Source organism: Calonectris borealis, chromosome 6 (genome assembly GCF_964195595.1).
Source record: "Calonectris borealis chromosome 6, bCalBor7.hap1.2, whole genome shotgun sequence".
Taxonomy (NCBI): domain Eukaryota; kingdom Metazoa; phylum Chordata; class Aves; order Procellariiformes; family Procellariidae; genus Calonectris; species Calonectris borealis.
Window position 1 is genome coordinate 31,718,017 of NC_134317.1, and position 13,693 is coordinate 31,731,709.

A 13,693-nucleotide genomic window follows, 5' to 3' on the forward strand; every position below is an offset into this window, starting at 1 on the left:
ATGAGATCTAGATAAGCTACAAAGGCAAGCAGGCAGGAAACCACATGGGCAGTCCCTGACCCTGACTAACTGGAAACCATCTGCTTATTTGGGGAGGAAACCTCCATGGAAATCTCTTCTAGCAAGTCTGCCGCATTTGAGTTTTTCTTCCTTTCCCTGCAACTGTTGACTTTGAGCGTGTGTGTTTTCCTTAAGCGAGATCAGGGAGGGTCAGCTGCGGCAGCCCTCGTTTGCAGCAAATGGGTCTGGATTTCCCAATGGCAGTGAGTACTGCCCTGTGAAGGAAATGCTTCTGTACCAGAGCGAGTTTAATTTACATTTCATTCAGTCAGGAGACATTTTTATGTCTCTAGATCTTGCAGTGATTGTGTCTTCTAGCCACTTATCATGCATTCAGACTGTGGTTTGCTGAAAGGAGTATTATTACTTTTAATCTCTAATTTTTCCCTGGTTTTGATTCATTTCTGTGGTTGTCTTTGTCCCTCTGCGTCAAACAAACTGCTTATGCCTTTTTAATGGCCTGATTAGCACCGGGAAAGCATTGCTGACTTGGAGTAATGTTATTCCTGGTGTTCCCTTGTTTAAATGAGATCAGGAGTAAGAATTTTGCTCTGTTTGGGATCCATTAAAGTCCAGTCCAGAGCCCTGACTGAAGCACGTTGTAAATTTTTTGAGTTCATGCGTGTTGGAAAGGTGAGGGGGAATAGTTTTAAGATGATGCCTCCTTTCTGGGAACATTCAAGGATAAGAGAGGCTTGGAGTCGTTCTTTCTGGAGAGAATGGAACAAAACCATGGCGAGATGGAACAGAACCAAGGAAGAAATCCCAAGGTATGTGTGTGCCCCTGGGGCCGTCAGCTGCAACACGCACACTTCACTCCCAGGTGTCTCTGGCCAGAATATATTTGAAAGTACTTTCTGGTTTTATCAGACTTACTGGCCAAGCTGCTAATCAGTATTACATAGACCAAAGGACTCCCACATGCAATAAAAATCATAAGCTTTATTGGATTTTGAGATAGGAAAGATTCACATCCAGCTCCTTTTATAAAATGCATTACATTTCATTCTTTCAGAGCTCCCATCAGTACAACCCTTCGTAAATATGATGGTGGAGGAGGTAGGTGGGTAGGTAGATGGCTATGAGCTTCTGTTCCTTGGGTGGTACAGCCTAGAGCTATAGAAGTGCTTGAGCTGAGTTTAAGGGGTTGCTGACATTTCTGAAATACTGAAAGAAAAAAATATGTTGGTGCTTTTTAAATTATTGTTTTCAGTTAAAATTTTAAAAAAAGAGGTTTGCAGTAGTTTAGAGCAACATAATGCTTTAAAGGGAAATAGGGAGAATTTGAAGAGCAAAAATTGTACTGAGTAAAAACAACCAGAATATGCTGTTTCATGAAAAATGCCTAAACAACTGCTTGAACTTTGTTGGAATATCCACCTCCCCGCCACCCAGGCAAATAGCCTGGCAAAGTGGACTTTATTTAGGCAATACTTTGATGTCACTCAGTCGACATTTTTGACCGAAAGAAAGATTTTTGACTGAAAAATGCCACACAATTCTAATCTTAATGAAGGAAAGAATGGTGTTTTGCATTCCCAGCAAGAGCCTGGGGCTCCTTGCACGCAGATCTGCTGTAGGCTTGTGTTAAGTGTGAGCTTACCCCTGCGATAACGTGTGTGTAGCCAGCCAGGGGCTGAGCGGTCCATAGAGCTCCCCACAGCAGGCAGCGGCAAAGCCGGGGATGGATCCCAGGGCCATAGCAGTGTCATCCTCTGCTTTGTCCTAGTGCTGCCTCGCTGGCCATATATTAAACCATTTTATTAAAAATGAACAACTGCACGTTTTCCCCGTCTGCATATTTTCTAGTACTGTGAATATAAACTGCAGGTGCTGTTTACTTTCCGTAAAGCCTTTTTCTTCCAGCACCCAGAACCTATAAAATAGGTACAGGTCAGAGTAGTGAGACGTGGAGAGCAGTAACACCAGCGTAGCTTCCTCAGTCTTCCGGACGTGTCCACCTTTTCCAGAGTGTAATCAGGAAGACAAAGGATTTCAGATCTAATTCTCCAAGGCCTCCTGTCCTCGCTGCCCTAATCTGCGGGAGACTGTACTTTGGTCATTTGATTTTTATTTACCCAGTTTCAAGCTAAGGGTATAATAAAGCACATTATGCCAGTTGCATGTGTGGTAATGCTGGATATTTTGCCTTTTACCATGGTAGTTGATTATAATGCACTTTTTAAGACTTGCTTTCTAAAAAAAGGAATATTTATACTTTTATGTGTTTGATTCACACAGTATAGTTTGCTCAAGTCCTGTTATTAAGTGCATTGGTGGTTACGTCTAGAAAGCAAAAAACATGCTGAGTAGTGTTTTATCAGCACAAATCTACTATTTTCACTAACCATAACAGTCAGGTTCTTCTGACTTCTAACTGCCCCCATTGTAAAAATTAGAACCCCAAATAGCCATCTGTAAGGACCTAAAACAGTTTGATGGGACAAATAATTACCCCCCCAGAATCCAGTGTCTAATCCAAACGTATCCTTCCTGAAATAATGCAGTGCCTACTCCTGATCCGAGTAACTGGAAAACAACATGATTATAGTGGCGCCATCCGTGCCACCATAGTTAGGGGTTTAGAGCTTGGCCTTAAGCATGGCTCTAGGTTGGGACTTGTCAGGGAAGATCTTGCTCACGCTGCCTGCAAATACTCGTCTGATTTTCAAATGAAAAGGAGAACATGTGTAGTGTTAATTAAACAAGAAAATGTAGAGGATACGAGAAGTATTTTGTCTGCAGAAAAGCAAACCAAAAAGTCTTTTGTTACTTCCTTAGTTCCTATGGCATTCTGCCAGCTCCTCATTAGGATTAGCAGGGTTGGGATGGGGAAACTCAGACTCGACCCGAAATCTTTGACAGACCCTCCCTCCAACCACAACCAAGCTCTGTCTCTGTTTGGAAACTGCCAAGCAGGGCTCTACACGCCATAGCACCCCGGAGAGCCTTGCTAGGGCTGCAAGAGAAGGCACGGAAGAGGCAAGTCAGAGGCCCACAAAGCTCATGGTCTTGTTTTGAAGAAGGTAGGTGTTAACTGGAAGGTTTTCTGGCCCTTGATGTGTTCACAGATGTTGAAAGTCTCGCTTGGGTGGACTCCAGTTAGCATCACCGTGCAGAAGGGCAGCGGGAGCCTTTATGGGGCTGTTGCTTTTTCCCTTGCGAGGGGAGGCTGCCTCGCTACCGCAGGTTACAGACAAGAGAGGCTTGCATGGCTTCTTCGAGGCCGGCAGAGTCCTGCCTGCCTGCCGGGGGATGCAGCAAGCCAGCCCCCGTGCCAGCTGTGCTGGCCATGCCCCATCCCCAGACAATGGAGCCATCCATCACCGATGCCTTCAGGAGAGAGTCTGCAGCGGCGTTGTGCAACGCTTCCTGGCCACATCGGCCTCTCTGTCACCAGCACCCTGGTTTGTGCCAGCAGAAGCCGGAATGAGTCTGGCCTGTTGCGTATTTATACGGGAGGTACGTGCCGGCTCCACCTGCGGGCTGATAGTACTTGTTGACAGCCCTCCCAGGCTGCAGCTAGGTATTGGAGAAAGGCATATCCACTGCTGGCCACAGTTACCATGCAGTAAACCTAAGAATCTGGCTTAAACCAGCCAAAGATGAGAAATTCAGAGCTAATCCACTAACGTTCATCAGCATGAGCTCATTTATGCTACCCCATAAAATCAGCCAGTTCTCAGGCACTTGCACAGCAATGAAAGTTGTGCCTGTGCTTTTGTGGGAAGAGTTGAGTTAGCGTTCGAGGGAGAGCAGTTACCCCAGGAAACACCGGGACACTGCTCTGCGTTGTCAGAGTTTTGTGATTTATTTTTTTAACATTATACAGACAAAATAGTGGCTATTGTGTAGGCACGTGCTGTCTATTAACAGAGATCAGGAAAGGGAAATAAACCACGCATTACTGAAGAATAAGATCATGATTGTGGTCAAGTGATGGCAGAATTTTTTTTTCTCTTTGTTAAGCTGATTTGTAAACATTCTTCAAAAAACTGTGCAGACAGCAGTGCCACGGCTTCTTGAAAGGAAAGCAAAGACAAGGAAGGATTCCTCCACACAGATGTTTTACGGTAACCTTAGACCTGTCCAAAAGTTATCTGGTCATCTCCAGTTGTCACTGCGAGCTACGCTGCACATGTAGCCTCTTAGCAGCGCAGTGTAATCAGGCTGTAATTTATATTTTATCTCCAGTGATGATAGCTCTTAAAAATGTTTTGTGGTGTATTTGCTCTTTGATGCATGCTAAGCTCCTGTTAGCATTAATGGGAGCAGTGTGTGCCGGAGGGGGGAGACACCTTCCCCCCGCCTTCGAGTCAAGATTAATTGCGTTTTGCTAATGCTTATGCTTATCACTTTGTGTGGGGTGGCAAAAGCAATGCACAACTGAAAGTTTCGTTATTTTTTGATTTTTTCTTTCTTCCTGTTGTCTTTTTAGTCACCTTTTTGGCCAATTTTGACAGTTTGGTCCTGGAGAAGAACTGCAGGATGGGGCTGCTATTTGAGAGACTGGGTGTTTGTTCAGTGTCTTGCCATGTTTTCAGATCACTGCCTATTTCCTGCCCTTAAGCGAGGCGACCGCCATAAAGCAAAGGGAAGCATGTGGCGAGTGTGCTCCAAAGATGTTGAAATGAATCACTTCAACCAGCTCACATTCCAGCCTGGAAACCAAACTTGCCTTTGACTTCCCTGTGGAACTCATTTCTCTCCTCATGGTTCCCTCTGACTCCCCTTTTGCGTGGCTCAGAGAGTGACTTGTACCTCAGAGCTGAAAGATTTAGGACTTGGGGTTTGTCTGATCCAGTATTCTGGCTCCAGTGATGGTCAGTAGCAGATGAAGGGTGATAGGAAGGGCCTGGATATTTGGGGGATCTTTTTACTGTGTGACTGCTTTGTCTTTGCAGCTGCGCAGGACCCAGGGCTGCTGGGTTACAAGTTGTTGTAGCCACCAGCTCTGGGTGCCTGATTTGGTCTGGCTCGCATGAGACGGCGTACATCATATCACAGACATGTATTATAATTATCTCTAATAACGGTGTTTACTCTTGTGAAGCAATTACTAAGCTGCATTGGAAAATGCACAGGATGAGCGGCTAGCATTTGAGCTACAAAATTAAAAGAAGCTCAGACTGAAGTTAGATGAAAGTGAACATATTTATCCATGTCAGACTTCCTACCATTTTGCACGCTCATATTGATTTCTTTTGACACGGTCTTCTTTTATTGAGTACCATATATTTTTTTTAAATCCCTTACCGATAACAGTACCTGCTAAGGGCAATTGTAAAAGGAAACTAAAGTATATTAAACCTGCCTGGAGTCAAAATGTAACCTAACACCTGTAGTCTGCAATTTGTCATCACTTCATAGATACTTTTTCTTTTTTAATAACAGTTTTGGATTTTCCTGAGTTTTGACCTTAGGATACTGTATAATCCAAGAAAAGCAAGGAAACTAAACCACAGTCTTTAACACAGCTTTATGGTGTCAAGGTGTGAAATCACCACTGTGAGAATGAACCCAAAGAAAATACTTCATTTGGAGCTGCGACTAGTGCTGCAGTGTTTACCTAAATGAATGTATTTTTGCAAGGAAAAAAAAAAAGAGTAGTCTAACAACCACATTTTTAAGAGGGAAGAAATGAACACAGGTGCAAATTGTAACTTCTGCTACGGTTTCTTGTACAGACATTCCTAGGAAACCTGTAAAGTGTCTTGGCACAGTGATTGCGTCTAATTAATGCTCTTACCCCTGCGAGCCCCGGACTGGGAGGCTGTCAGGGTGCAAACCTGTTTATGGCAGCAGCTTGCTCTGTTCTCTTCTTGCACATTTCTGTATACGAAGATAAGCTGTGAGAGACTGGGAGTAGCGAGTGTAAGGTTGGTTGTATGAACAGATAATCTGCCGCAGATTATTCCTGTAAGATCCGCTAAGAGGGACAGACAGTGCCTCCTTCTAGGCATAAGATTTCTTTGCAAGGTGATGGAGGTTGTCTCTTAAGTAAACTCTTAACATGATGGGTAGGCACTGCCTGGGAGCTCTCAGCTTTCAGAGGGGAAGTGTTGCAAATTCCAGCTGCAGGTCTCAGCAAAATGCAGCTGAACACCTTGTTTAGGCTTGTCCTCTGCCCTGCCCTTGACCTCAGCTAGTCATCGGGAAGCAGCTTTTCCAACGGGCTCGCGTACATGAAGTACGCAGTGAGTCTGTTTTTGCATTGAGTCAGACTGGTGGTAAATCCTGCTGCCTCGTCCTGAATGCTTGTAAGGGATGTAATAGATGACCGGTGTTAGATGGACCAAACGCAGGTACTGAACCTACGTTTTGTAAAGCGTGGGCATTCTCTCTGGCTTTTATTTTGGGCTCCTTAAGCAGGCTAAAAACTTGCTCTCGTTGGCATAAAAGTCCTTGGTGTGATACAGTGTCACGGCTGGCTACGAGAGCAATGTAAATGTGAAGGAAAGCTAAAAAGTGAGACTCCTTCCTAGTGCGGAGGAGAGAGGGCCAATCCATTCAACCCTGCTCCTTGTGGGGTTGGGTTATGAGAATCGGCACTGGGCAGCACACGCTGCTTGAGGTAGGTACCTGTTGGTGCTCGCTCTGTCTGTGCCCAGAGGAAGGCGGTGTCTGTTCAGCAAGGGCAGTCTCTTGCAAATGCAGAGTCTTGTCCTCCAAGAATGCAACATTTTTGGTGTTCCTCATGGTTAGAGACATCTCATCATCTCAGCAAAACCGGTGGGAGAGGAGCTCACATGACTAATCCTGTCTGCAAAGGGAAGAGCAGAACCATACTGTGAAACAAAAGAGCTCGGGGTTTTCGCGTAGAAATGCAGTTCCTGTTTCTAATCCGCTGCAATGGCTGTTCATGCAACGGAAGGTGGCATTTCACGGGGCGAGTGTTGTCAGCCGGTGCCTCGCTGCAGTTGGTGCCTGAGTGCGTGTGTGTACCCTGCTGGGGCGTCCTGCTTGGCTCCCCTTAGCGACTCACCATTTTCACGTGTCTAGTTCTAGCTAGAAAGTGGGTGGAAATGGAAACAAACATCAGTGGGATAGTGAATCCAGCCAAAATTAAATACAGTGCAGACACAGACTGCAATTACGTGACGTTCATCGTTCAGTTTGGGTTCGCTCACCTCTCTTTTCTGTGGGAACAGTCTGCCGAAGTCAGGTTTCTCCTGCGGGAGCGTCCCGAGACGTGGGGAGCGGATACGTGTAAAACAGTGCGGTGATCCCTTCCCCCCAATAATTCTTGGCTTTGGATTTTAGAAAGACCACAAACCCTTAGCTTATTACAAGTAATCCTGATCACTCCCGTAATGATACACTACATTATATACTCTCCTAAACTTAATCATTCAATATCTCACTTCCTTCCCTGTAGGCATGTACTATTATATTTTACACATGGCTTCCAGCTGGTTTTCATTGTGGCCTTCAATTCATATTTCAGTACAGTGCGATTTAAGACCAGTCACTTTTATCTTTTAAAGTCAACTTCCATCATATTCGTTTTCTTGCAAGTTTTCTACCAGGGCTGGTTAATTTGTTTGAAAAAATGAGTTTGTCTGTGGGGTTAAAGTCTACCTGAATGAACCTTCATAAAGCAGCATCCTCTGTACCCGCGCTGTTCTGAAACGCTGAGAAGGCAGCCATGCCTGTAGAGTTTAAAAATGAAATCTCTTGAAGGGATGGAAAAAATAAGTCCTGTGGGCATGGAAGGAAATCTATATCTTCACATTTGATTTGAAAGTAGATGGGGAGTCGGTGAGGAGGGAGGGAGGGGAAGGGAAGGGAAGTCAGCTCCAGATGGTGGTGGCTGCGGAGGAGGAGGAGGCTGCCCCACCTGTGGCTGGGGAGCGGTGGGGAAGGGCACGGAGGAGGGAGAGGGGAGTGGGAAGGGAGGGCACGGTGCACCTATGCCGGGATGTGCACCCTTCCGAGCCCAGCGCCAGCGTCCTTGGGAAAAGGAAAGCTGAGCGTGGCCATCGTTTTTATCCCTTCTTTCTGAAGCCCACTGTGCGCCTGGTGTTTCGTGGGAGGTCAGACCATCATTTGGGGGGTTTACCTGCACAGGAAAATGTGCTGCAGCCTGTACTTTAACTTAAACGGAAGATCTGTGGGTTTCCTTCTTTGCAGTACAGAGCAGCACTGACCCAAAAACCGACGTGTTATGGCAGAGTGTGCACAGCAGTGCGTGAAGCCAGTGGAAATTTTACCTGCAGATTTAAGAGCATAGTAATGACCCCAAATTGGAAAATCTGGAACTGCCAAAAATGGGGAGTTTCCTCTATGAGGCTGTGGCATGCAGGGCCGGACATGAAGTAAGAAAATTGCCCAAATTGACCAGTGTGTTTTACAAATGTAGTTCAAAGCAAATATTTAACAAAAAAGGTAATTTAGATTTCATATTGTATCATGTGTCTCAATCATAAGATTTATCTGTTATAAGAGTAGCTTTAGGGTTTTGTGTGGTTTAGGAAAACAGTAAGTCAAATAAAATACAACCTTTTTCTAATATTTTACACTGATAACCTCCAAGTTATGTGTTTTCTCTTCTGGAGAGGATGGAGAGGTCACTCCAGAAAAGGAAGGGTTAAGTAAAATTATTCTTTCCCTCCCGCTCTCAGCCCTCTCTTTGGTTGATTGCTTTATAGATGCTGTAGGCATCTCTTCATCTCCTTCAAATTAAACATTTTACTGCTGCTGATCCTGTATTGTTGGATTTTTTTCATCATTATATTTGATTGGAAGTCTTGTAACGTTTTTCAGGCTGGATCGTTTCTCATGCTATTTGTCAACTGAAAAGGGAAAAAAAGCCCAATTCCAACTCCAACAAGAATGAACGGAGTAATTCACACTCTTCCTGGATGTGTTTCTATCTCTGTTAGCTGCTACTTGAATTCAGCTTCTGATTAGCAGTGCTGCTTGAGGCTTTTCATACGACGCTGTCTGTAAACTTCCTGGTGTTAAATCCTTTCCTTTTTGGCTGCTCTGGGCCTTACGGTGTCAGGGGACAGGACCAGAGGGCACAACAGGGGAGATAATGGAGGTAGGGGCTGTGTGACAAATTTTTGGGGTTAGTGTCAGCGATCCCGGCTCTGCTGCTTTCAATGCTCCCTGCCGCTGTAGGTACGGATCCGACCCTCGTTTGTAACCCCTCTGTTTGGAAACGTCAGTCCTTCTCTTTGAAAACAATCCATGGACAAAAAAGAAATCCTCAAAGAGCAGCTGAGTGATTCCGTTCATTGGAACATTATGCTCTTTTATTACAAGAGATGTAATAAAACACAAACCAGAATATCTGTCATTGCCATTTGAGTTTCTCCTTTCCCCCAGCTCCTTGGTTAGCTCCGTGTCCGTGACACCCTAAGTATTTACGTGCTTGGGAGGAAAATGAATCTATTGGCACCAAAAAACATTTGCAGTGCTTCTGTCCACCAGTGGTTCTTGCCAGGAGTGTGGCAAGCCCTGCCTGTCACCGGTGGTGACACCTACTTTTAGCTGACAGTGTGGAGCTGCCGTGAAGCTGCCTCCCTGTTCGGGTGCTTTCTGTCACTGTCACGAGCATTGCTCCACGGCGGCGGCAGCCGTGACTTGTGCTGCAGTCGGCGGGACATGCGGTTGTGCGTCTGCACGTGCACGCCCTCGCATGCACACCCGCTGCTCATCGAGGCACTGGGGACGTGGCGCCGGGCCCTGCCTCTGCGCCGGGCGCTGAGCAGCAGCTGGAGGTGTAGCCCCTCTTGGCCGGCCGAGGGCCTCCTGCTGCCGTCAGGTGCAGCAGAAGAAAGGCAATCCCTTGGCCAGGCTGCAGGTCGGGTCGTTTCCACAGCATCTCCTGCAGGTTCGGCTCCTCGGCCACACGTGTGCGGTGGGCAGTGGCTGGGCGCTTTGATGTGCTTTTCGCAAACTGTGACTGATGTTGTAAATTACTATGACAGCAGCGTTTGATGAAGGAAGTGAATAAAGGGCTCTTCGGCACAGAGCCTTTTTATGTATTTGCATAACAGGCTGATATTCCACGGTGGACTTCCGTCTTGCAGTAATAACTTGACGAGGGTAGCGTTTTACTGGGAGCTCCGTATGTCTGTAAAATTCAGTGCAAGTTCTCAGCACATTTCCATTATTTATCCTTGGTTTTTTCCCTCTAGAGAGCTTTAATGTAGGGTTGATTTTCTGGATGTTACAGTTTGCAGCAAAGACGTTTTCTTCTTCGGGTGAAGAGCCAGCATTCCCTCTTATTTGTGGCAGGAAATATTTATCCATATTGATTTTGTTAGCTCTGTAGCATTGAGTTCTAATAATTATTTCTCTGCATCTGAAGAAACCTCTGGGCAAATACAGCCCTCAATCCTGTAGGGGATTTTTGCCGGTAATCTCTCTTGTATAGATTCGGTTTTAAAGAAAGCATATGGAGCTCCTCTGTATTTCTAACAATTCAGAGCAGGTATTTTTTCCCCTGGAATAAGGGCGGCACAAGGCCCTTTCTTAGTAATTTTAAGTGGCTGTTAGGAAGATTAAGAGCTACATATGCTTTCTTTAAACTTGCCGAAAAGGAGATACTGCTGGTGAAAATCTGTTACAAGACTGAAAACCGTGTTTGCCCAGAGGCTCTCGCAGAATGGAGGGATATAATTATTTGAACTCAGAACTCCTCAACTAGTGAAATTAATGCAGATGTAATACAGAGAAATCTGTTCAAGAGATACATTAAAGCCAGCTCTGCGAAGCAACTGAACCAACTACGATGTCGCTCTTCATAGAAGGGAAATCTTAACAAATGCCTGGACTTTTTTTTTTTTTTTGGTCATAAAGCAGCTGTGATGGATTTTAATGCCAAATCATTTTTCGTGATAAAGTAGCACCTGACAATCCCACATGTGATTAGGCCTTTGTGGTACTTGGCATCTTGTAGAAACGGTGGGAGTCTCTAGCCTCAAAAGACGAGAGGAAACAAGGAGAGGGGAGAAGAGGAGCAAAGCGGGAGAATGACTTGTCTGAGGTGGGACAACTGGCCAGTCATCATGACCACAAGACTGTAATACCTTTTGACTTAATTTTTATTTTGGCTATTTTATATTTCTTTTTATTACCTACATTTTGTATTTATTACTTATTTTGAGGTTTTATATTTATTTTCTATCATTTGCGTTTTGTATCACTTTCTCCTCTCAGTCTGTAGTTACTGGTGCAGCTGTCCAGGTAAGAAAGGTAGTGGAAAATGAATATTAATTAGTGCTTTTCTTCATCAAAACAAAGTAGACCCTATGTAAAGACCTGTACAAGTGCCCTTATCAAGCACCGAGGGGGTCAGCGTGTACATGAAGTCTGTGTCTGTTTGATCTTGTAGGTGCTGCACAGACAGCAGTCCCAGCCTGCGAAGGAGAATTCCCCGCCTAGAGAAGAGGCTCCTCCTCCACCCGCTGAGGACAGTTGTGCCAAAAAGCCAAGATCCCGTACCAAAATCTCCTTGGAAGCTCTAGGTATTCTTCAAAGCTTTATCCACGACGTGGGTCTCTACCCTGATCAGGAAGCCATCCACACCCTCTCTGCTCAGCTGGATCTCCCCAAACACACCATCATCAAATTCTTCCAGAACCAACGTTACCACGTAAAGCACCATGGGAAGCTAAAAGAGCATTTGGGAACGGTGGTTGACGTGGCAGAGTACAAGGATGAGGAGCTGCTGACGGAGTCGGAGGAGAACGACAGCGAGGAGGGCTCTGAGGAAATGTACAAAGTGGAGCCTGAGGAGGAGAACCCCGACAAAAGCAAGGCGGCTCCAGCGGACATCGACCAGAGATAATGTGAGATAGGAGCGCAGAAAGCAATACATTGATCCAAGGATTTTCTGGTTTTATTTTTAATTTTTTTCTCTTTTTACTTTTTGTTTGTTTGTTTCCGATGCGCATGATCCATGTGCAAACCGAATGAATTCAGCATTGCCCGATCAGACATCGCCTTGACACAGACACTCGAGTGTTACACTACATTTGACTGAAGTAATCATTGTAATCACATAGGATTATGCCTTCATTAATCTTGCACTTACGAAAGAGACATCTAGCAAGTAAATGGGAAGAAAAAGTCCTATGAAATCAATGAAGGAAAATTTACAACTTTGTGTGTATATATATATATTTACAGAAAATATATATATATTAAAATTGCATGGGACGGAACTTTACAACCTGACAGTATAGACTGTGAAATGAGTTCTTTAAAGATGAGACTTGTTTATGTATTAAAACCACTTCACAATGAGTTGCTTTGGCTTTTTGATAAACTGCCGCCTGCTCTCAGGGTGTGGTGACTATTTTTGAATTCCTATTTATTTTCTATGTTTATCCCTGATTTTTTTTTTTATTATTATATGGCTTCCTATCTGGCAACTTGATGGGTAATTTTTGAGGTATGTATTTAAAGACGTAAATCAACACTGCCAAAAAAAGAAAAGAGGAGAAAAAAAGAGAGAAAATGGAAAAACAAATCAGGGCACCTTAAAAAGAAAACTAGTAAGTTAAAGTACTTTAAACACAATGCACACTTAAAAGGATACAGCATGTTCCACTCTCCAGACAGTCCTTTCCGTAGTGACCAGATGAATTTTCATGGGATTCAGAATGACTAAAACTGAAATTCAGTGCATGGAAGACTTGTCCGTTAACGAGGTCTTTATAGAAAGAGAAGAAAGATAATGTGTTGAGATTTGATGTATGGAATTCATACTATGAACCACATTTTACTGTGGATTTTATTTACCTGTTCTCTGTTTCAGATCTTAAAATTTATAAGCTTCCTTCTTGTTGTTGCTTTTTGTTTATACAGAGGTGAAACACACGCACACACAAGTGTAAAGTTACATTGGGACACAAAATGCCACAATCCCAACAATCCCGTCCAGGTAAATTGCTGACAGACCGAGGGTTTGCGTTGCTGACTTCCCGTTCGCCCTTCTCGCCAGCCTCCCCCGTGTTTCCGTTTTAGCTGGGCTTCCTCCGTGTCACGCGTTTTGTGCCAGTGAAATGAAGTGTTTTCAGCCGCGGGTCCCCCCGGCTGCAGCCCACCTCCAGCGCGCGGCGTCCGAGGCGCGGGCGCCCTCCAGCCTCCCTGCCGGGGGGGCCGCAGGCGCGTGAGGCCCTTCGCACCCATCCACCTCCCTGTCGAGGGGCTTCGCAGCCACCTAGCTAGCAGCGACGTTACATAAAGCAGAGCTAATCCTGACTGACTCTTCAATGGCACGAGCACTAAAGCTGCAATCTACTATAGCATCCACCCGTTCTGAGGCTTCATGTCGAAAGAGACACCAAGTAGCATTTACTTTTCACTTCGTGCAATGATTTCCGAGACAAGACCTCGCCTTTGCTACTCTTGCAGCTGGATTGATTTCAGACGCCTGTTCAAACAGCAATCATAACCGTACCAACAAGGCTTCTGGTTTTTTTCGTCCTTTTTTCACATGGGCTTTTCACGTAACCTTGACAAAGACCTCATGCAATATCACTTTGAAAGTTACTTTCTGTTTACTACACCAGGCAATGTAATATAACTGTTAATACTATTTATATATTTGAAAGGTATAAAAGGTAGGAGTTAAAAACGAAAAACAAACCTCTACGTGTAGATATTTACTCAG

General features: G+C 44.8%; 1 protein-coding gene across 2 annotated transcripts in view; it reads left to right on the top strand.

Moving 5' to 3' along the window:
• SATB2 (SATB homeobox 2) overlaps positions 1 to 12,941 on the top strand; it is a 130,887-nt gene extending 117,946 nt beyond the window's left edge. The window contains exon 10 of one of the 2 annotated variants that reach the window (XM_075153591.1): positions 11,408 to 12,941. In XM_075153591.1, coding sequence (XP_075009692.1) covers positions 11,408 to 11,863 — 456 coding nt within the window. In that variant the 3' untranslated portion in view covers positions 11,864 to 12,941. The remainder of the gene's footprint in view (positions 1 to 11,407) is intronic. The other variant, XM_075153592.1, reaches the window with a different exon arrangement.
• Positions 12,942 to 13,693: the final 752 nt, after the last annotated feature.